The following is a 24,501-nucleotide window of genomic DNA, read 5'->3' as shown; positions in this document are numbered from 1 at the left end:
CAGAAGCAAGATACCTGCTTGCTCATAGGATGCACAGGGAGGTTTGCAGTTCCTGGTCTTGTGTGAGTTTTGTCAAACCACCACAGTTTACGAATTCCACATTCTTCACTCAAGGAATTCCACAATTCAGCTGCAAGGTATAAAAGCAGCTATTAAATATACCTACTGTTACATGTTTATAGGTGCACTAGGAGGACTTGCCTTGAGCTAGACCTCAGCAGGTTAAATTGCCTCCACTTAAACTAATGGAGCCGTGTCAGTTTTCAGCTCTAGTGGAGCTGCAGTGGGGCAGGACAGGATGCACATTCTACAAGCAGGGCCAGAAAATCTCTGTGAGAAAAGCTTGGACATAATTTCTGATTTTAGATTTCAAATTGCTCTTTAAGAGCTGAGATTCTCCACTCAGTGACATCTTTTCCTATCCTGCCAGCAGCACCTTTGTGCTGCCATGGCCTCTGCTTCCACTGAAGAGTGTGGCTAGATGCCAGGGAGGAGAGTGTGGTTGCAGAGTGCAGATTTTTTGGGTTCCCTGTTGGGTAAAGTGTTTGTCATGGTCCTCTGCCCAGGACAGTTGTTGTATGTCTCCCTTGGGACTCCTGGTCTCAGACACAGGGCAGAGTGTCGGGTGTGTTTTTCCTTTTTATTTTCTTCTCAGCCTGGAAAAAGCTCTGTTCTCTCTGTGGGAATTTAACTTAGAGACTGTGGGATCAGGACTGCAGCTTACTCTGTTATACCTAATTAACCCTGGGAATTCATTTCCACAACACAGAACTAGGCCAAGTATATAGGTAGCTTTACAAAAGAAAATTAGGGATTTGCAATGAAGACATGGAATATCCACAATTACATTTCATATGATACAAAATAATTAAGGGATATAAGCCATAATGGTTCATGGCACAATCCAAGTTCTAACAGATGGGGATACGATGAAATTTACCCATGGGAAAGTGATTTTGTAATTGTAGAGGTGGGTGTATTCCATTTACTTCTGTATTTATTTTAGATGAATGTTTATATTTGTATAAACATTAAGGAAAAGCATCATTTTATAACCTCTGGGTATTTTTACCATTTCTTTAAAATACAGAAGTAATTGCTGCATACTTCTTAAAGAATAAAAGGAAAAAAATTAAAACTCTTGGTTTTCCCCACCCACACATTTCTCTTCACTTCATATATTCCAGCCCTCAGATTGCCCCTCCCTCTGCAAAAGCCTGGGAAAAGATTCACAAGCACATGTGAAAAATGATAGTTTCACATGGCTGTAGTAGGTTCACATCCTTATTATGTAAATGAGTGGTTTTGGTTTGGGCGTCTCTTTTGTGGTTTTTTGTGCAGATGGTTAAATGCTTAAAGACAGTGGGCCAAATTGTTCCTACTGGAATTTCACTGGCTTTGGCTAAACTGCACCAGGAATCGAAACAGGCCATGGAACCAAAATCTATTTTTGCATATAATGAAATAGTCAAAGGGGTAATGGGATTGCTGCACAGTAGCAGAAAGGAAGAAGCAGCCATGAGGAGATTTCCCTTTGTCTGTTTGGTAATTAATGAAGTACCTGGAGAGCAACAGATCTGAGAAACTTCACTTTGCTCCTGTGATCTGCACTTCCTCCAGCCAGGTAAGCACAGAGCTGTGTGTGCTGGAGACTGATTAATTAGCCAGTTGTAAAATCGTTAGGAAACAAGTGGTGTCTGTTTTCTTCTGCACAGGATGCCAAGAGATGTATTTAAAGTGTGAGAGTCAAAGGTCAGTTTGACATCATGTACTCTAAGAGCCCTTGCTTGGATCCCTGTTTCATGTTAGAAATGCTGTCTGCAAGCCGTGCAGTTATTGTACTTGATAAGAGAAGGAGTAGGATTAATCTGCAGCGAGGAAAATTCAGGTTAAATATTATGAAAAATGCTGTAACTGCGAGATCACTTAAATAAAGTAGCAGGCTGTCAGGGGACACAGTCAAGGCTGGAAGTGACACTTTTCTATCAGTGCTGGTTGGGAGAATAATTAATAAGCATTTCCCTGTGAAGGGGGAGTGGCACTGGGCTCCCCCAGAGGCTTCTGCCAAACCAAAGGAGCCGACGGAGCTCACAGACATGCTCGGAGCTAATGCCTATGTACAGATAAAATGGAGCTTTCTGAGAGGACTTTACAACCTCTTCTCAGCTTGTTTTACATATTCTAAATGTAAATTGAATGCAAATGCTTTGAGCTGTTTGCCACAAAGCAATTTACAATCTTCTACACTAAATCTGACCCACTGGAAATATAAGGGTCCATAGTAATGCTGCATATAATTCTTTAGAAACTAATTGGGTTACAACAGGAAAAAGGTCTGCTCCCAATCTCTATGATTTTTCATGCCTATTTCATATTTTTTTCACAAAATTCTCTTCATAATTTAATATCTCTAAGTTTCTAAGTAATGTCTTCATCTATCAAAGTTAATGATCGTGTTGAAATTACATTCAATGAGAAAATGGGTAAGTTAGATGCGTGGCTCAAGTTCTAAACATTCTGCCAAGTTTTTTATCTTCAAATTGTTCAGGTTTATCTGCTGTTATTGATAATAAGGTATCTTTCTTTCTGTCTTTGTTCTGGAAAGATAAAATTTGTCATTTCCTAGCATTATATCCAAGTGCTGCAAATTGCAAAACAAATGCCTCTACATGATTTTGGAGATTCAGTGAGTATTAAATAGATTTTCAAAATCAGATTAATCTCAGTCCCTAATTTGTGCCAACAAAATTATCAAATCTTCTTAACAAAGGGCCTAGGAATTATTGCCTTGATAATAACAGAAAATTTTAACTTGGCAGTTTTATAGATTAGCCCATGTCTAAAAACCTTTAGTAAAGGTTGTTCTCCACAATCTCCAGCGGAGTAGTGTTTCATAAAAGCAAACATTCATTTTGTCCACTAACAGGGTTTTGGCCAAGTGAAGGGGGGCAGAGGCAACATGGTGTTTAATCCATAGCTTTCTGTCTACTGCACCCTACAGAGCCACAACCCAGGGAACCAGAAGAAAGAGATCAAAAGGCTTTAAAAATGTCAGGCAACAGGATCTCATTTAAATTATTAGGTGAGATGCCCTCTTGGGCTTGACAATAGCAAAACATATCACGTAGCCTGTTTTCTTCTCTCCCTTTATGCTGATTTTGACAGGCTGGTGCAATTGCGTGTAGAAATTGTATTTCTGCTCTCCAGCATCACTTTGGACATCACTTGAAAATGTCTTTTTGTATAACAGTGTAATATTCAAAGGTATTTGTATCATGCAGAAACTGGAGGATTTGTAACAGGTTCTTAACCGGTATTGACTGAAATAAAATTTATTTGATGAAAAATAACCCAGAAACCTGCCTTAGGTGAAGCTGATAAGCACTGGGGGAACACAGAAGGGCTTATCTGTAATTCTGTTAAGTGATTCAGCTTTAAGAATTGTACATTTCTAATTCACATACATATGCTAAAAGGCTTTTTTCAGTTTTCAACAATTGAAATTGTTAAAACCGTATAAGCAGAGATTTTTTTCTTGTTATTTGGATTGGCTTTATTGCAGAAAGATAGATACAGCTCCAACCTGATGTCATACTGCGGAACATTAAAAGCTTTTTCCCAAACTCTGTGTGTAACCTCTATGCTGCTAAATCCTTGTGCATGAATAGTCTCACTGACGTCAGCAAAAGCAGGGCTGCACAGTCTAATTCTTAAAATAAGTCATGTTCATATAAATTCTTGCTGCTGTCATTTTTATCTCAGATTTTGTATGGTAGAGCATATGGCCTGAATACGAGACTGGCTGAATATAAAAATTCTCTAGCTTAGTGAGTAATTCATGTTTCCAAGTCATACAAGTAGTGGATAGTACTGATTTTAAAAAGCACCAATCAGTCAAGACATCTGTGCTTAAAATGAAAGAAATGCAAATAGAAGGTCATCAATATATACATGATTAATGATCTCCCTTAAAAGCAGTTTTAACCATGCCTCCTAATCATGGCTTTTCATGTCTGTGTGTCTGTCTGTCTGTATGAAGGATGGGCTGAAAGAAGGGGAAAAAATATCTCAGAACTGTTCTGTGTTCCTTACTTATGTTAATGCTTTTGGGATTCTTTACAGAATAACACAGACATTGCAGATTTAGGAAAACAGAACAGGCTATTTTTAAGATTCAATTCATATGAAACCATGTTCACTTACCTTATAGCAACTCCCTGATTTTCTTTTCACAATTACATTGGCTAAATGCAGATGGGAAGGAGACTGCAAAATTGAACTGAGCAGGACTTGCATCCCTAAAAATTAAAAGCATCAGGAGACAAAATGCAAAGAGGAGCAAGCTTCTGGATGTAAGGGGTGCTGGTCATACTGGGTGAAAGGCATTTCCCATTCAGAATACCTCACCATAGCAAAGTGTTTGCTAGTGTGCTCTCATCCTCTCGTGCTGCCCCAGGTATCTAAGACAATTCCTACATGGCAAATGAAGGGAGAGTCATTTACAACGTGACAGGCTCATGCTAAGGCTGGCAGGGAATATCGTTAACCTCACGAGTCTTGATGTGACTGAAGAGGCTCCAGATCTGTATGGGAGACGAGTCTGAAAATTAACAGCCTCATTAATCAAATCACAATGTTTTGACAACTTCATGGTGTGTATGCAATCTATCCTGTATACAATTTAGCTCAGGCTTTCATGCAACAAGAGGTTTTTTTGCAATAACTTTAAGTGAATGTGAACTTTATGTCCACCCCACAGCAAAGTTACTGGATTGTATGCTGATTATCAAGGAATAAAAAAGCATAATAAGATGAGATTCAGATAGAAAATCCTGCCAGGAGTATGAAGGAGGTAGCACATCTCCTTTTTTTCCTACTCTATTTTACTGACAGCAGTATAATCACCATCATCATTTATTTAGATAGTCTGGGGGAAAGCTGGCCACCTGAGCTCAGGTACTGAAAATATTCCTCTTCAAAGCAGAAATCCTTTGAATCCACTTGCCCAATGTGTTTAGTCAAGAGTGGAACAAGAGTGGATAACCTGCTGGGGCACCATACCCTGAGGTGCCACAGCATGTCCCTCAGATAACCAGTTCTCTAAAGCAACAGGTCACTCAGGGTAACTCAAAATAACTCTGGGTCCCTCATATGTCAAACAATCATTTTCTGCTTAAATACAGTGCCCCAAATCCTTTGTTTTTCAGGCTTCTTGTAAGCACCTACCCTAAGGAGCTTAGGGATACACAGTTGTCTCTTCCACACCTAGGGATTTATGCCAAGGGCTTATTAATACTTCTGAGTATTAATTGTCTAAATCCCTGCACATCTAGGCAAGGCTACATCAATTATTATTTCTGGGTTATAAAAAAAAAGTTGTTGCTTGTCATAATGGGCTTAATAGAAGGACATTTGATGTAGTGCTAAGAGTAGCAAAATACTGTATTGCACTATGAATGTTTTGAAATGGAGACTCACAAAAAGTACACAGTATTTTAGGTTTCTTTGTTCTTATTGTCCATCTTCAAGGGTAAAAACTTGAAATCGTAGCTAAAAAGGGTTGGAAACAAGAATGAAGAGCTGTCAACTAAATATATCTGTTTACAAGAGATGTATCAAATTTGAAAAATAATGACAATGTTACTAGTATTGTGGCCATCTCAGTTCATCCTGTGCCTTCAAACTCTTTCAGAGAAATATCAATATCTCATTTTCCAATCCAGAAAGCTGTGGCACAGGGAAGTTAGCTGACGTTTGGCTTCACTGAATAGCCATGGCAGATGTAAAGAGTTTGCTTTCAGCCTTTCAGTCCAGTGTCTGCCCACTTTCTCCCATTGGTTTCTATCTCCCTAAATGACCTAACTAAGCCCCATCGTACTGAGGGTCATCTAGACTCACATCTGCAGCTTAAAATCTCAATTCTCTTTCTAATCTAAGCTTTATGGCCCTGCTAACTACTGTGTGAACATAACAGAGCTGTAACAAAGCAGAAGGCATACAGCTGACTGAAGAGGCAAGCCCTGGGCAGCCCCACTCCTTTCCAATGCTCCTGCCTTCCCAGACAGTGGCTCTGATGAAGGCAAAATGACTCCCAGCTCCCAACCTGCTGCAGGTTGGGTATTTGCATCTGCACTGCAGTCCAAGACGTGACTGCAGCATCTATAGCAGTGCCAGATTCTCACCCAGTGAGTGGCAAAGCTATGGTGGCACAGGATTTATTGTTCCTGGTGGGAGCATTCAGCACTGAGCAGGGTCTATGACATTATATACCTCAGCCAGTTAAATAAAAACAGTTCAAACATGTGTTGTAATCACATCTCCAAATGCAAGGATTGCAATTTTTGGTAGAGTTTATCACTGCTCTGAGCAGCACCATTAGCAAGCAATATTGTGATTTTCCCAGAGCACAGTACTGTGTAGAAACCTTACTCAGGTTCTTTCCAGCTGATATATCCTTTTGTTGCTGGTATGAGACACGTTTCCATGATCCTTATCCCTGTGGAGAAAAAAGAGGTAATCCTTCATCAGTTCTTCTATTGTCCATCTGCTGGTTCTGGTTTTTGTGAATTCCCATGTGTAATTTTTATGGGGAAAGGGACTAAGATTTGAAATTTTTCTCAAAGTTGTCTGTCTCAAAGATTCCTGTAGTAGCTATGCTGCAATCTTGTAAGGACAGAGGACACTGTGTTATCTGTTTGAGAAGAAATGTGCAGTAATTGAGGAAGAGCTGAGAAACGGGATGTTATATGCCAAATATGTGGAGCTGTTTCAAAAATCTGTTCATCACAACTTGTTGGTACTGTGAGTCAGGCAGGATTGTGCCTCTGCAGTGGTCTGTAAGTCTCCTAACATCCCTTTGTTGAGAGAGAAAGAGGGACTGGCTTTACAGTGCCCGCGAGACCAGCTCCGGGTTACAGCTAATGAGGAATGCACACGTCTGATTTGTTGAAGAGGTTTTCTGCATGTTTCAGGAAAGAGAGGGGGTTATTACCATTTCCCCCCATAATAAAAACAGGATCCTGTAGCTTGGAAATGTTTGCAGTGTAACAAAATGAGGTTATGTTACACTGTAAAATTTTAAAGGGGTCTAGCAGGGACACCTAAGCTCAGCAGCATGAAACCCATGAGCTGTTCAGGCAGGAAGGGTTTGTATTTAAAAATTATGAAAATAGTGTTTCAGACTGAGATAAAAACAAGTAGTTTTGACACAAAGGTTGAGATTTCCATCTACAGACCCTCCCCTACCAGGTACAAACAGTTTTGGAATGTATTTACCACCTGGCTCAAAGCTGGGTGTGCTGTTGGTCATTTGGGTACTGAGAGAGCAAACCCACAGGTTCCTCTTTCATTGCCACACTGCAGTGAGACAGTGTCTGGCAGTATTGCTGGCCAGAGAGGACAGCTGCACAGGGGCATCCTGTGCCCTGCAGCACAGCACAGCACCCTGGGGTCTACAGCATCTCAGACACAGCACCCTGGGGTCTACAGCATCTCAGACACATCACCCTGTGCCCTGCAGCACAGCACAGCTCCCTGGGGTCTGCAGCACCTCAGACACATCACCCTGTGCCCTGCAGCACAGCACAGCTCCCTGGGGTCTGCAGCACCTCAGACACATCACCCTGTGCCCTGCAGCACAGCACAGCTCCCTGGGGTCTGCAGCATCTCAGACACATCACCCTGTGCCCTGCAGCACAGCACAGCTCCCTGGGGTCTGCAGCACCTCAGACACAGCACCCTGGGGTCTGCAGCACCTCAGACACAGCACCCTGGGGTCTGCAGCATCTCAGACACATCACCCTGTGCCCTGCAGCACAGCACAGCTCCCTGGGGTCTGCAGCATCTCAGACACATCACCCTGTGCCCTGCAGCACAGCACAGCACCCTGGGGTCTGCACAGCCTCAGACACAGCACAGGGAGTGTTTCCAATAGAAGGATGGAGGCTGTGCTGCCAAAAGGAGTACCCGAGTCCCTCTGTGAGCCTCCTCAGAAGGCTCAAAGTGAGGAAAGGGATGGTGTATTATCTCATTTCCTTCCCAGACTTCCTACTACTGTTTTGGGCAATTCATACCTTTAAGAATGCATAAGGCAAACAAAGCTTGTTCTCCCTGGTGTGTGAAAGGCTGTCTTTTGCATTATTAAACCATAAAGGAAAGCCTGGCCTTATCTCCAGCGGATTCTCTGCACGTACAGGAGGATCCGGCCCCAGCACATTTCACGGCTTGTCTGTCTGAGTTAGTGTGCTGCTTGCCAGCACTGAAGGAGAGAATCAATGCCTAATACCACAGAGTCTTACACAGGTTGCTCTTGGATGTGCTTATCACCACTAAGTAGACAAACAAAAGTAAAAGCATTTATAGATACCTACTGAAAGTGTAAACTAAACAAAGGCCATCAAATCAGATTTTATCCATTTAATTGCACAGTAAGTGTTTTCATCAGCTGTATAATGGTTTATTGCCTTTCAAGGCTTATTTATTGTAATTAATAAAGAAGACTTAGAACACCAGTCTCTTATGGACTAAAGAAGATGCAATGCCATTTTTGTTTGCAATTCCTCGAGTTATTTGCAGATCCCCTTGGTCTGTCAGGTAATATATTATTAAAGCTCCATGTCACACTGTCCATTTCTCTAAGTAGAAAGCAAGGGCAGAAACCTGACCCATGAAAAGCAGAAAACATATCAACATCATTATCCATACTTTCTTGGACCCAGTAGCAGCTCTTTCCTGAAGAGTGTCTTTTTCTTGATTACAGCTGTCGAAGCAGCCTGTACAAGGATGGGAGAGTGGTTCTAGGAGAACATTACTTCTGACCTCAGAAGCAGCAATTTCTTTGTGAGTGTGCTACTCCTAACTTAGGTTTTCCACTGCCCTGATTTCAAAGGCAGGGGTCATCTCACAGCCATGCCACTCCAAAATAGATTTAGTGTCCACTGAGTATAGGTCCAAATGCTCAGCAAATTTAGGAGAGAGTGTATCTCAAGAAGTTGCACTGATGAGGAAGGAAAAGGAAGTGGAAAGAAGATGAACTTGGTCCCATTTAATGAATGTTTCCTTGACATTTGTGCAGCTCCCGCTGGGGATTTGAGCTGGCATGCATGTATTCAGTATGGTCCCAATTACTGAAGCCCATGAGCTGTGTATGTGTTTGTGTTGTGTGTATGTCCATTACCCTGCTTGCTTTCCAAAGTATTAAGTACCAGAAGAAAACTATGCAAAATATTTTAGCAAACACTTGTGAATTCTGGTAGGTTTTCCACTTAGTTTTCCATTTTAAATTAGCGTAGGGCATTGCACCTCAGACGCAATGCCACTAAACTCTGTAAACCTGTAGCAGAGATGATGCTGATCTGCTGTGCACATTTTCCTTCCTGTAAGTCATTATCACATGCCTCTCTTTCTAAGAAAGACATTTTTATGAGAGGTGGATCACTGGGGTGGGTTTTTTTTGCATGGCTGGTTTGCCCCACATTCCAGCTATAACAATGCAGTTTCACTGGGCACTGGGTCAGATAGCTGACCCCAGCTAACAAGCTGTTCCTGTTTTTAGGCTACTGGGAATGTTTATTGGCCACTGTTTTCCTCCTTTCTAAACACGTAGTTATTTCTCAAGACCCATATAAATCATAAGGTCACAAAACACATAAAAACTGTGACATTCTCTGTGATATAGAATACAAAAGAACTAAATTCAGTCTTAGCAGCTTTAAATATCTATGATTTATTTTATTGTAAGATAAATACATTTATTTAAGTTATATATACTTTTCAGTTCTAGGATACACACAATAAAATGGCAATAAAGTTGCTCAGTGGGACAAACTTTTATAAACTGACGTTTCAAATTGGTACAGTTTAACTGTGAGCTCTATTACAAAAGCAAAGTACTGTAATTCTGAAACAGTTTAAATAGTGATCTGTTTGCCATAAACATTAAGTAATCATGTACTTTATAAGAAAATTTTAATTCTGAGGGTAAATTTGAATTTCCTAATGCAGATTTCAAGAGCAGAATCTCAGGGAGAGGTCTGCACTTGTGTTGGATTGATGCACTGATGTGTGCAAAACCAAACTACATCTATAAAGACATGCATAAATTATCAACAAGAATTTTATTTATAATGTCTCTACTGAAATTATACAACAAATTACTAGGAAAGCATTGGTAGCAATTACTGTAGTTTAAATCTACATAGACACTCTGCTTCCCTGTTCTCATCTGCTTTAGTGGTTTTAAAATCAACGTCTTCCAGGTTGAGTTTCCCAGACTGCTTCTCTGGCTGAGAATGAACTTTGGGAAGAAACATCTGAAATGATTCAGGTCTTTTCTTGTATAAAGAATATAAAAATATATATACAGAAACACACACACATGTGCATACACGTCCCAGTTGCAAAACAGAAGACAAGCCAGGGAATTTTTCAGGCAGATCTTCAACAACACTTAGTCAGATTAGAAGTCTGGAATTTGAAAGCACCATCCTTGAGTGAATGTTCCTTGCACTGCTCTTAGGAAAAATCATTCAGATTTCACAAAGCCAGGGCTCCTTTAAAGTTGCCAACCCTGAGTATTACTCATGTGCTTAAGGGCTGTTTGTTAAAGTGGCAATGTACACAACCAAATGATTTTGTGCTGAGATAGCGGCTCGCCAGGAAACATGCAGACGTAGTAAGTGGGTTGATCTCTGAACTACAAATGTTTCTTATTCAGCTTTGTGTGCCTCCTGCGCCAGAGAGCACTCCTAGATGTTATGGCCAGGCACTTTGCCTTTCCAAGTTTGTATTATAGGAAAGAAATGAGGAGATGGTTTTCATCTAGATGTTACAATAATCTGCCAAAGGTCTTCTCAGCATTATGAGAATATTTACCTAATAATGCCACGCATCTCACACACTTAAGGACTCTGTTGTCAATACAGAAAAGACTTGAAAGTTTGGATCTCCTTTATATAGTTTAAGCTCTTTTTTCCTTGGTGATAGCTCAAGAAAGTCTGACCCCCTTTTCTCCAGTAGAAATCCATGGGTAAAGCTCCAATACATGCACATGATGAAACACTGACAAGCCAAAAGTTTCAAAAGCAAAGCTGGACATTTTCCAACAACTCCACTTGTTTGTACATATGCCTAATCGTGTGGCTATATACAGGTTTGAGATACAGCCTAAGCAAAAAATCAATCCAATCATTTTCATGTGTCACACTTTCAGGCAAGGAAGACCCACAGCAGACTTACACCCACTTACAGACTAAGTATGTGAAGACACAAATCCCACGGTGGATTTTTCACTTGGCCCAAGGTCTGCCCACAGGGCATGTGATGCAGAAATCACAACAAAGGGAACAACACTGAGAAATATTGAGCTCCAAGTGCCAAACGCTGCATCCTTAATATTCCCTTATATAGTTCCTAACTGGAAATAAATGAAAATGCCCATCATTGTACTGTATTTACAGAGCTTCAGGACATGGTTGCTATGACTTCTGTTCTAAAGCTGATATGAATGTCTGTAATTTCCTTTGTCCTTTAGCCTCTTTTAGTTTCATTAATTATAGGTATTGGTCAGAGAGGTTGTCGACGGCCCACAAGGGACAAATATCTGAGTTTCCAAAGTGTGGAACTTATTTTATGTTCTGAACTTTCACAGTTTCTGTGAAAAACTAACATCTACCTTACACTTTTAAAAGTTGAGTTCCTAATGTTATGATTAATATACTACATAGATCCCCAAAGGATAATTACAAATTAATCAGCGATTCAAAACCCCCAAATGGAGTGCTACAAGGTTGCCACAATTTTAAAGCATTTCTTTTCTCCTTTCATGGAAAGAAAAAGAAATCACAATTGATTCTGATCTCCATTTGATACAGCTCTGTCTCTGTTCTTTAGGCATTTGAGGAAGCAAACCCAAGGCTTCTATAACTTACCAATTAGGCAGGCTTTTTAGTGAATTCAGCAGTACATGCACAGAGCTCTAATCCAGCTACAAATCATTAAACTTTTTGGGCACATGAAAACAATGTTTGATGGATATAGAGGTGTACAGTGAGTATGAGTGTGTATATATGCATGAGTCTCTGTATGCAAGTTATTTAGTCTAGTTCTTCTACAGAAATGTATTTGTGATTCTGTGTGAGACTTTGCAGCCCCTTCATTCTATAGCTTAGGAAAGCTTCCAAGTTTCAAGCCTCTGTTAAGAAGCTTTATTTGAAACCCATGGAAGCCACTAGGAATCTTTCCATTATTTCAGGAGAAGCTAGACTGGGCTCTTATGTTTTAAACACAGTATCTGGCTATCTCAGCTTTGTTCCTTGCTGTTTGCAAAATTCCTGCAAGACTGCTGGCACTCGGTCTCTCTCTCCCGTCTCCACATATGTAAAATGAGAATGACAACTTTACCTCAGAGGAATGTCGCAAAGCTTCACTTATAAACAGATTGGCATACTTGGATGAAGTTGCTCTACTAACAAGAAGTTTTCTGATTGATGGGCATCTCTTGGGAGGTCATAGAAACAAAAACAAAGCCATATAGTCGAGTTTTGGATTTTTTTTTTTTTTTTTTTTTTTTTGCTTAAAAGAGCCTATTCTTACACATGATGGCTGTTTGTGTCATCTTTCTTTATCTTTCTCTCTCTTATCACCTAGGATATCTTTCCAAATCTAACCATATCAAATTAGTGACTTCATACCAAACTAATCCAAGGCATAACCCTCACACCTGAAACATTGACATGAAAAGCTTGAGGCACAGTGAGTAACAAGAAAGTTAGTTTTAAAAAAAGTCACTTTTTTTCCAGTTTCTAAAACCCTTAGCTGTCACAACATAGATAAAGTAACTATTAAGCAACCAGTAAAAATTAGACTGCATTTCATTTTGTGAAGAACACTGGAAAGTTGGCAAGAGGTAAGATTTTGCAGTGAAATAGGGAAGTGAACAAGTTGTAAATGACTCTAATATCTTCCAGATGGCATATTTTACTTGGGAACTGAGTTTAGAGTAATTAGAGGCATGTGAAATTCCTATAAATACTAAACTTCACCAGTTTGACACTAGAAAGCTCCTTCCTCTCTGAAGTCTTTAAACTGCTAAGTGTTTCTTTTTCCCCCACTTAAAGTGGAAGTCAAGCATTTGTAAATTTGTCTTATTTGACAGACAGAAACCTTTTCCATGAAAAAATAGCATTTTTTTATGCCAGAAAGTTATGAACTGAAGTTTCTCACTGAAGAGGTTTAAAATTGAATGTTTCTTCCCAGAAGAGGTTTTCATTTTTATATACTGGGATCATTATACCATAATTTATTACAGTATGCAGCAAGCATTGAAGTCAGTGGAATTTACTGTAACTTCAAGATCAAATCTTTTCATTGGCAAAATGCTTTTTGCAGATAGATGTGCTGAAGATCTTTGCAGATGAATTTTGCTTTTACTTCCCTTAGGACATTGTAATGATAAAATGTCAAAACCCAGTCCATAACCTCTGATTCTTCTGCATTTTGTGCATGACAATGTTGCACACATTCCAAAAGTGAATCCCAATGTTCTCATTTCTGTTGAAGAATTTTCCATATTTTATTTGGTATTAATAGAATAGAACTAAGTAAATACAAGGTAAAGTATTCTGTCACCACTTGCACCCTTTTTAGAAATATGTCAGTGTAAACCAACTTAGATCCATTGGTATAAAGGGCCTAATCTCATCTGCAGCAGCTAAAGATCTGGCTATTGTTCTCAGTGGAGCTGTATAGATAAAAGTAGAGATGTAATCTTGCTTATTTGGTTCAGATCTTCATTTCTGCCAGTCCCAAGTACTCAAAAAACATAAGCTAAAATAAAAGGAGCATGTGATAAGATGAAGGATATTCCAATTTTAAAATAGTAATTATAGTTTTTGTTACTTCTGGGCTTTGAAATGTTATTGGTTAAGGTATGGTGCATTTCAGATTCCTTTGTTCAGCAGAGAATTAAGAGCTTAATTTTAAACTAAAGTGCAAATCCCAATGCATTCAATTATTCCAGAAACCAGTGTAATAACAAGAGTGCTGCTAACATTGGTTGGAATTTTACTGTTGCAGTGGGTAACTGTAGATCTTCATTGAAGTCTTTGTTACATCTTTTCTCTTTTTCACTACAGCGTTGTCTTGTACTAAAATAGACCCTCAGTAGTTCATTCTTAATGGAGACCCACCGTCAGTTAATGGCATTAGTAAATTACTGAACAGTGGCCAAATCCCAATGGCCTTATTCCCAGAAACCTCTTAGGTTGACAGGACCTTTGTATGAATAACTCCAGTGAATTTTGGCCCTGGGTGAACACCATAAAAACAGCAGTTCACAAAAGACCAATGGAAACAAAGGCCCCCCAAACTGACAGTAAATTACGAATTGTTAATTGATTGCAAATTGTGCATTTAAATATCCAGCACTTTAAAGCACTCTGGGATTTAGATGATGTGTTGTCTCCCTCAGGGGGCTGCATCTGCACCATGAATCCAGCACAGGCACAACCAGGTTAAAAGCCTCCTGCCATGGGCACTGCCTGGCTTATCCTAATTCAACTGTGTGCATGTCCATCCTTAGAGAAATGATCTGTTGGGCATTTTAATAGACTTGGAGTAAGAAGGAAGGAAGGAAGGAAGGAAGGAAGGAAGGAAGGAAGGAAGGAAGGAAGGAAGGAAGGAAGGAAGGAAGGAAGGAAGGAAGGAAGGAAGGAAGGAAGGAAGGAAGGAAGGAAGGAAGGAAGGAAGGAAGGAAGGAAGGAAGGAAGGAAGGAAGGAAGGAAGGAAGGAAGGAAGGAAGGAAGGAAGGAAGGCAAAGATATGCCCACACCAACAGGTGACTTGTAAAGGTGGAGAAGAGCCTCTCCATTGAGAAGACTGCAGAGTGTGGTGGGAGCCAGCAGCCATTTAGGAACACACCAAGCAGGATCCCATGCCACTAAGCACACTGGGAAGGGGCTTAAAAAGAGAAAAAACCCTGCAGTTCCCATGCCATGACCAGGGAGCAGTTGTGCCCTGCTTATACTTGTTGAGGACACAGCAGTCACCCAGGCTCCTCTGAGGCTGCATGCTGCTTTCACCTCCATCAAGGTGTCTTGTGAGGCCCCATGTGAGGAATTAAATCCCCTTGGTGCAGACACCTCACTGCCAGTCCCAGCTACAGGGCAGGCTGGTGTGTCTTCACAGGATGGGTCAGTCCCCCATGCCATGGGATGGGTTCCCTTACAGGGGGCCCTGGAGACTGGTCAGGCTGCACAGAGGAGGCTCAGATGAAGAGAAATGCAGCAGATGCTGAGGTTACAGGCAGAAGATCAGCCTGGTCAGAGTTGTGCCTAATTTCTTATTTTTAATAGCATGTGCTTCTTTTTCTTGTTGCTAATAAACTGGAATTAAGGCTGGTGTCCCTCGAGTGCCTGCAGCTTTTAAGCTTTTAGCTCTGGGATACAGACTGCCTTGTGCCACAAGCTCTGCAGTAAATCCCACACCTCTAACCCTCAGTAACTAATGGGGCACAAAGCCACAGTGCAGAACAACTTGAAGCTCTTTATTTAGATTTCTACTTGCGATGCCTTCTGTTCAACTGAAGTGGAGACTTGTGAGGAATTAAAAAAAATCTTTGTAAAATAAAGGCAAAAGAAAGATACATACCAAGAAGAAAAATTTCAGAACCAAAGATAGTCTGACCAGGGTGGATAATTCATGTCAGGGAGAAATTTAGCAGCTTGGTTAGATGTGAAATCAGAGTAATAAAATAAGGAGGAACATGGAAAATTTTTCATCCTAACAGGTGAATAGCCAAAGTATTCATAACAGCCATATAGATCACAGTGGGCTGCAGAATAATATAGTATGCTTGGATGTAAATTATAGTTGTATATGCTTCACTGATTGTTTTATGAGATTAAATGGCAGATATTTAGATTTCAGCTGAGTTCTGCCTATCTCTTGAGAAGGAATTTTGTAAGGAAAAAGGCATAAGGTCTCTCTGCCCTGGTAATAGGCAAATGTGTAGAAGCAGAGTGTATGGCAGAATGGATGGCTTCAGCAGCAGGCAGGGCTTTCCAGCACTTGCACTTCACTTTCTGCAGTACAACGTGCAGTGGTGCATTTCAGGGTCTCCAGCATGTTCAGAACTGAACCCCAATGTAAGCACTGTTATCACTTATTAGAAACTGGTGCTAGAAAATTCACCAAAATTTGAATTCTGCAGCTTTTTATGTTTTCATTGCCTAGGGCTCTTTTTATAGGTATTGCTTGGCCTTTTCCTCAAAACCATAACTTACCCTTTCCAAAAAAGAACATGATTTTTGCAATTCCTTAAAGAATTAGAGGAATTCTAGATTCCCTTATCTTTCCAGTGGGAATCTCCTCTAGACATGGCTTTACTAAACCATAAAATTAGGACCAACTAGTAATGGCCTTTTCAGGTACCAGCTGGGAGAAGCAGGAAATGTATGTGAGCTCTTGCCCTGCTGTTCATCAATCTCCCACCCAAAAGCCACAAACTGGCCTTGCACACTACAGAGGGTGCAAACAGAAATGGGATATCTGGCAAAAAAAATGCTCTTTGCATTGTGGCAAAGAGGCTCCACAAGCATGTTCACTGAGTGTCCTCTCTTCTGGGCAGGCACCTCCTGCTTCCACATCTGATCTGGTGCTCCAGTCTTTCACTCAAAACTATACTCAGTGGTTAGCTCCATGTTTATATTTACATCTCTCTGCCATAAGCCCTAAAGGACTATAAAATTACAAGAAATATTTGCCACACCATTGACAGCAGTAACTGAGTGAAGAATTGCCAAATGGGAAATCCAAATTTGCAAACTCAGTATTCTGGGCTGTGTGCCAAGTCTGTCTGGGTGCTGGGGAGGTGACACATTCGGTCTTCTCACAGGGATGCCAGTGTGCCAACTGTATCCCTGGCACAGCATCTTCTGACAAACTTATGGAAAAGACTGCTACCAAGTCCAGAGGGATATGCAAGCTGCTTTCTGAGCTTCCCTGGCAGCAACTCCATTTCCAAGTTGTGACTGTACTTTCTCCTATTTACAAGACCAGTTGTTTGTGATATGCTGTGGTCTCTGGTAGGATTTTGAAAAGTGCAAAAACGACAGCAGGATGTCAGTTTCCAAGTATAAACTAGTAAAATCCAGAGTAATTTTATTTCTCTAAGAAAAAAATTACATAGGTACTCATTTACTGCAGCCCAATCATATGTTGCCACCAGTGTGGGAGAATCCAAATCTATTTGTTAGCTGCCAAATGGAAAACATGATTGTTAGAATATGAAGGTTGTGGGGCTGATCTTGAAAGCTTCCTCTTTTCAAATTGTGCTTATTACCCATTGTCTCACAGCTAAACTTCTTCTTTGCCTCTCAGTAATTTTTCAAAATGAAAGAAAAAAAATTGAAAAATCTTCCAATCTTCCAGGGGGCTGCATGACCTGTAACTTGCAAAAATCCATTAGAAGAAAGCCTTTTAGTAACCAAATTGTGTCATTTACAACTGCACAGCAGCCAGGAAGAGCACCATAAATTACAATTCTGTCACTACAAGGGACAATGGAAAGTGTGGGCAGGCTATTGCTATAAAGGAGGAAAACTAGGAGAGTGATAGAATTTAATTTGAATGGGGGTTTTTTTGCCTAATTTACTCCATATAATAGCAAAATTGGTACTTACAGGTTAGTTATTTTTTGGCTGTATATGGAAGACTTAGCAAGGCTATATAAAATTGTTTATTTTTAAGATGTAGCAGAATAAAAACACTGAATTAAAGCCTTTTGAATTTTTTTATCTCCTTTATATGTGAAGGAAAAAAAGAATGTAAAATTTGCTTAGCATTTTTAGTTAAATTTTTTTCATACCATTTGAAAATTTGTCTACTGTGGAAGCTTGAGCAAAGAATGGTGCCTGGGAAAGTGGTGAAATAATGTCACTGTGGGGTAAATGGAGCAAAGACTGTCACTCAGATGCTGTGGCTTTATGTGGTTACTCTGTCTTTTTAACAAGATGTTGATTATTTGGACAAAGGTTGTCCTCTTAAAAATTCTCAACTTTTTTTTTTTTTTTTTCCTAAAATCTAAAAAGTAATAGCATGTATCCCTGAGTACTTTCAATAGGTTTTGGAGGAAACCTTGAGCTGGCATTTTTAAGGATATTTCTGAGGATGGAAAATAAAAAACAAACCAGACAAAACCCCAGCAATTCTGAGATATCTTTACAACTCTTCTCCTGACTTTCAAATCCTGTTATACAAATATCATAAAGACATTATAGAAAGAACAGAAGTCTAATTTTAAAAACTACAGGCTACTTAAGTATCTGTAAAATTATCTCAGAAATGCATGTTTCCACTTTGTATTTCCACCAGTCTGCACTGGGGCAGTGAAGCTAGTGAGCTGAGCAATTGCTACTAGAAAAATCAAATACATAAGAAGAAATGCAGTTAGCACAATATTTCACATATGTTAATGCTTACAGTTCCATCAGTGTCAGCTTTATTTTCTATTTGATATACACCAAAGCTGGCACACAATTTTAACTGATGAGGTAATGTCATTTTTAATTTAAGGAGCCTTAAGCTGTCCACTTTAACTAGTGATATCATCTTTGCAGCTGTCTCACAGGACTTCATGTAAACATAAGTAATGTGCCCTGGATGGTTTGGAGCAGACTTGTTAAAAATGACATTGGTCATCATGAAGACATTTTTTTCCTTTGATCTCTTTAAAAATGCCAGACGCATTTTATTGTCCTGTCATTTTTAGCTCTTCCTTGTATATTAATATGCTTGGAACATTTCAGTGAGCATAACAGTAGAGTATAAAGGTCTAAACAAATTAATGGCAACATTTTAATGCCAGTCGTAGTAAGATAATGAAAAGTAAATGAGATTGTCTGGCTAACAGCAACTTGTTAAATGAAAGGGCAGCGTGGCTGAGACAGGGATGCAGGGGCAGGAAAAGCCTTTTGCTGCTGTCTGAGAGAGTCACAAGACACAACCCAAGTCCAAATGCCACCACCTTCTAGGAGAAGATTAAACTGATTCTGCAGATTGGGTCTGATCCTTCTTCCTGTCTGGGGTCAAGTGAAATCATCTGCTAATAAAACTTAAGAGCAGAACTGTCTCTGCACCTGCAGCTTCTCCCTCCCATGGCTTCCATTCTCATTTGTATTCCCTGGGCTGGTTCGGCACCAGCAGCCTGCTGGGCTTGCTCTCCTCAGCCCCTGAACACCAAATCTGTCAGACCAGACACTACACATTGGCATCTCTGGTGACAGGGCTGAGGAGCACTAACAGGCAAAGTTTTACTACCAGCTATTATTTGGTTTTTGCATGTTTTTCCTTACACAGTCTTAGTTTTGATGCAAATAATCACAGAGGTTTTAGCCCAGTCTGTCTAGTAATATGCTGTACTAATAGGAATGTTGTAACATGCACTTCCTGATTCAAATACCTAAGTGAAGATGATTTGTGTTGAAATAATTTTTGTCTGAGAAAAACCAAGTGCTGTGACTGACTTTTGGATTTTGTCATGTGCTCCAAACTATTTGTCCAGATAATAAGAAAAAATAACAGATTTTTTTACCACTGATCTGCAATATGATGGAGTTTTGAACAAAATCTAATGTTTAGGGATTTATTTATTATTCTGTGGACATATGTTTGGAGGACAGCATATGGAAATCAAAGTATTGTTCATAAAGAGCTACAGCCAAAAAGACATTTTTGAATTCATAACAGAACTTCACAGTTTGAAAAGAATGCTATGCATTATGTATTGATAACAACACTACACAGACAAAGGAACACAATTTAATAATACGGAATTGTGCTCGTGAGATTTCCTTTTTTTTTTTTTTTTTTGTTAATTGGTTACTTTAGCTGACATTGTCTGCAAGCATAATGGACACCATTCTTCCTAATAGTTCCATGTTGCCAGATGATGTCTACAGACATAATGTAGTCCATTTTAATTATTTCATTTTGCTTACATCTTTCAGCATAATGCATTTTCCAAGCAAGCTAGCATTTTTCTTGATTATCTATGTTGTGTTATGGTTTCTAAATTAATTAGGTCTCCTTCTTTCCTGGAAGTTAAAAGTTTCTTCCTTCCATTTATCTACCAGGTATGATTATGTTGAAGTGATTGATGGAGATAATGCTGAAGGACGCTTATGGGGAAAGTACTGTGGAAAAATTGCTCCCCCTCCTTTAGTGTCTTCAGGACCATATCTTTTTATCAAATTTGTTTCCGACTATGAGACACATGGAGCAGGATTTTCTATCCGTTATGAAGTTTTCAAAAGAGGTGAGAAACAATTCCTTTTTCATGGTTCATAACCTGTGGTTTTTGCTTGCACCAGAAAGTTCACTGTAATTCTTTGGAATGGGGAAAATGCATGAAAATGCTTGAAAGAGAAAATCTTATTACCCTAGTCATTCCAAGGTGGGGTGTGTATTCAGTGAGTGTAAATCATCATGAATCCAGTGGGTCTGCTGTGTCTGAGGGTTGACTCCTCTGCATGAAATATGGTCATTTTCATCAGCTGTTTCAACCATCTTAAAACCATTAGCTTTATTGCTTTCCTTTTTTTAAAATAATAATTACTGTGTGATTTACAGTGTTAGTGCCTCAACAGCACTGCAGCCTTCTGAGTCCCTGGCTTATTTTGGTTAGTGTTTTGCTCTGTGCTCCCAAGAGATGGGTGCAGGCTCGGGAAGGACCCAACTACACATGGGCAGCAGATGATGTTGCTGCTGCTTTCACAAATCATGTTTAGGAGGTAAAGGAGAGAAGCAGCTCACACTGATCACAGGCATGACCTGCTGGATGCTCGTGCCAGGAGTTAGTGCCAGTGGGCACAATTAGCTTTATGGGGTACAGAGAAAGCCCAGAGAACCAGAGAGTGCAGGATTAACCAGACACAGAGACACTCCCTCTTTTATAACACTCTTCCCAAGTCAATAGCTAGAAGGGCTGTAAGGTCATTTCTTTTGGCATACATCTCCCCTATAGCTGGATGGAGATTAATAATTCATATATTCCATTCCTGGAGAATACAGCACCAAAACTCATAATACCTAAAAAGACAATAACATTCATTTTAGAGAAAAAAAATAATGAACTTCAACATCAGTCTTTAGCATCATATTCACAAAAGCAGCTCAAAACTTCAAATTTCCAATGCACACCACTCCCAGTCAGTGCCCCATTTTCAGAACCAGTCCAAGTCCCTTTTATGCACCTAAACCAGAGCCAGATTTTCAGCTGTGTTCAGCACACACTCTTGGTGGCAGCTGTACTGCTAATGAGGAGAAGCACAGTAGAGAAGTCTCTTTTCTCTTGCTATTGCTGCTCTGCACAGTGCTAATTGGGGCCACAGACCTCTTGTTCACCATCTTCCCTGTCTGTAAATCCACTCCTGACTCCCAGAAATTCTTTTGCTGACCTCCAGGGTCACATTTTTTGAAAGAATCCAGCATCTAAATGACACCAAGCTTTCCTGAAAAAATATCTCTGTTTATTTTGATGTCCTTAGGAGCCTAAACTCTTGAAAATGTGTTCTGAAGGTTTCTCAGTGCTTATACATGCAGTACCATCTTTCATAAAGAGCAAGGCTGAAACACAAAAAGAAAGAATGATCTGGGAAACAGTCTATTTTAGTAACTGAGCCCTTTCAAGAAAAAGGTTTTATTTATTTCCTAATAGTGTAGTGACAAGTCAGGACTCTGATAGGAACATTGTGTTTATTTCCTTGTGTGGTCATTTATGTCTCAAAGATACACATTTACCATGTTGAGATGACATTATGAATGTGATTTTTACACATGGAAGTCAAGAAGCTCAAAATTATGACTCCCAGAGTAACTTTAACTCCAGTTCATTCTGCATAAACTGTATATTAAGGCAGGACAGTTATCACCAGGCAGTGTTAGAAAATGCCATGTGTACACAAAGGATACAAATTATCATTGCTGTGGGAACACAGCCCTATTTAACTTCTGAAAAAATGCATATGCACTATACCAGTTTTGCATTTTAATATCTGTGCCAAATAAAGCAGTTCACAACTTAGCTCATCATTTCCCAGGTATGGGAAGAATGATCCCAAGCCCAGGATCCTGCAGTGCTGGGCTGAGGGCTGAGCTTCATTCCAGCACACATTAATCTTTACTTCTCATTCAGCTCCAAGGCCACATAGACACTGAAGAAGTTGTAGTCAGGACTAAAACATGAAACACATTTTGCCCAACACTTAGCCCACATGCAATGTTCATCATTCTGGCTTGGGCAGACGTCCTATTTTAGGGTGGATGAGTGACGTATTCACTAGAAAAGGATCTACACAGTTCACATTCAACATTCCTAACTTTAGTCAACTAAATTTATGGTGCAAACTGAAAGAAAAGGAAGTGTCAACCAAGGAGGCAAAATGATTTTTTGGCTCAGTGACACCCACAGATAGCAGATTAAATTATCTCCAATGTTATCTCTTTTTCTTTACTCTTCTGTTGCCTCCTCTCTGTCTTCCCTTCAGTTCATATCTCTTCCTTTGTTTCATACATATGTACACATTTAGTTTCTCCACCTCAGAAGTATCTTCTTTTGGTATTTCAGCTGGAACCTTTTCTGCTAGTTTTCCATGCACATTGCCCCATGGAGTTCCACGTAGCCTGAGTATTGATATAACTCCTGCAGCTGCTTCACAGTGTCAATAAAGGGTCAAAATCTTTGGAGGACATTTTAGTGAGACAGCTCCCCTGGAAGCAGTTTCTGTTTCTTGCACCAGATTGACTCAAACATGTTTAAGATAGAGCAAGCTGGCAACAAGATACCATGTGTGAGTGTAGGGAGCCTGACGACTGTGCACACTCAGAGCCAGGATCTGGCTGTATTTAATAAAGCAATAATGATCCTGGCTTACATTTTATATTGCATCCTTTATTGGATTCCAAGAGGAGTACAGAGCACTTTATACTATGAATGGCATAGCAAAGCTATTTTATCCTGAAACAGCAGCTACTGGTGGGAGTGAAGAGCAACAACCAGAATATAACCCTCCCCTACATGACAAGGAGACAAGGGAATGACAGGGAGAGAAGAGGGATATTCTACTAGTGTGTAAGAGGGTGATTTAATTATAGGCAAAATGTAATTTCCCAAATTGGAATGGGTCAGGTTACATGACATTGATATCCACATCTTCCAAAATATGCCATGAAGTGTTCTGAATATTGATGTGATAGTTCAAAAATTTCCTCTCAGTGTCTGTTGAAGGGCAAGAATACCTGAACTGAGTAAATTCATTCAGACCTCTCTCCTGCGTGCTGAATTTATCTGGGAGGTGGCCAGATCTGTGGGGGGTAATATGTTTGGCACAGTCACAATGAAAACATTTTCTATAGTGAAATAAGAGTATTCATATATGCAACAAGCCAGACTGTTTTCCTTCAGTGATCTGTGTTAGGCACTGGAAATCCTCTAAGGCTCCTGACTACAGTCTCTAAGGATGCTGGGCATCCTCACCCAGACTGGGACCTCACACACATCACCCTGCAGCACAGATCTGCCTGTTGCAGCCAAGCTGTGCTCTCCCTGTCCTTCCTCTCCTCCAGGTCTGAGTTCCTTCATTTGAGCCATCCTACTCGAACTCCCCAGGCCAGCTGATATCCACCAATGCCCCAAGTCCTGTAAATCACTCTGTTAAATCTGGAGTGTCAAAAGGCAGAGGGGGGTACCTGTGCTGACCTTGTGGGAGAATGTGTGGGCAGTGCCTGCAGCTGAATTCTGAGCACACCTGCAGGTGTGGGATCCACAGAGAGGATTCCTGAGGGACCTAAATAAAGGAGAAATGAGATCCATCAACAACAGAGGGATTCCAGTTTGTCCCCTTTATTCACAAAGGCAAGTCCAGTGACCTGGCCTTTTATACCCTTACACCTTTACTGCCACTTTCCTGCTCCACCAAGAGCACTGTTTGGAGCATCCCGTTATGCCATGGTGGGAACATCAGGGAAAGCTGGTGTGTCAACACTGACATTAGGTGACTTCTAGCAACACTGCCTGTAATCACACAGTTTATCATGCCCACACTAACAGCAACATTTTACTGGTGCACCTGTGTCAACACCACTCAGAATGAGTCACTCACCCTCAGTACATGTACGAATTACCTTTCACATTTAGTTTGTCAAGGAGGCATAGGTCACATCTGGCAGAGTTACTGAGTCAGTGCTCCAGGAATCTGAAACCACTACTCCCTCTACTGAATTCACTCACCCGCTTTTGTAAAAAATTCTATTTCACCAATAAAAGCCTGTCAGCCATAAGATTTAAAGATTTGAGCTTGAAGGGGCTATAATTATTTCTCTAGGGCTCTGTCGAGATTTCTGCAGCTTACACTTTCATTGTTCCCACATGACTTTGTATTTGTCATAATTTTTTCTAGAGCTGGTACAAGTTTTCATATTGTTCCATACAAATTGAAAATTGAAGAT

General features: G+C 40.1%; 1 protein-coding gene across 3 annotated transcripts in view; it reads left to right on the top strand.

Annotated features, from left to right (window-relative positions):
* NRP1 (neuropilin 1) overlaps positions 1 to 24,501 on the top strand; it is a 113,292-nt gene that overhangs the window by 27,441 nt on the left and 61,350 nt on the right. For all 3 annotated transcript variants that reach the window (XM_056483508.1, XM_056483506.1, XM_056483505.1), the window contains exon 4: positions 20,130 to 20,311. In XM_056483508.1, the coding sequence (XP_056339483.1) occupies positions 20,130 to 20,311 (182 nt within the window). The remainder of the gene's footprint in view (positions 1 to 20,129; positions 20,312 to 24,501) is intronic.

This window comes from Oenanthe melanoleuca, chromosome 2, assembly GCF_029582105.1.
Source record: "Oenanthe melanoleuca isolate GR-GAL-2019-014 chromosome 2, OMel1.0, whole genome shotgun sequence".
NCBI classification, from domain to species: domain Eukaryota; kingdom Metazoa; phylum Chordata; class Aves; order Passeriformes; family Muscicapidae; genus Oenanthe; species Oenanthe melanoleuca.
The sequence above is the reverse complement of the archived record's forward strand: the minus strand, read 5'-3'. Positions and strand labels throughout refer to the sequence as shown.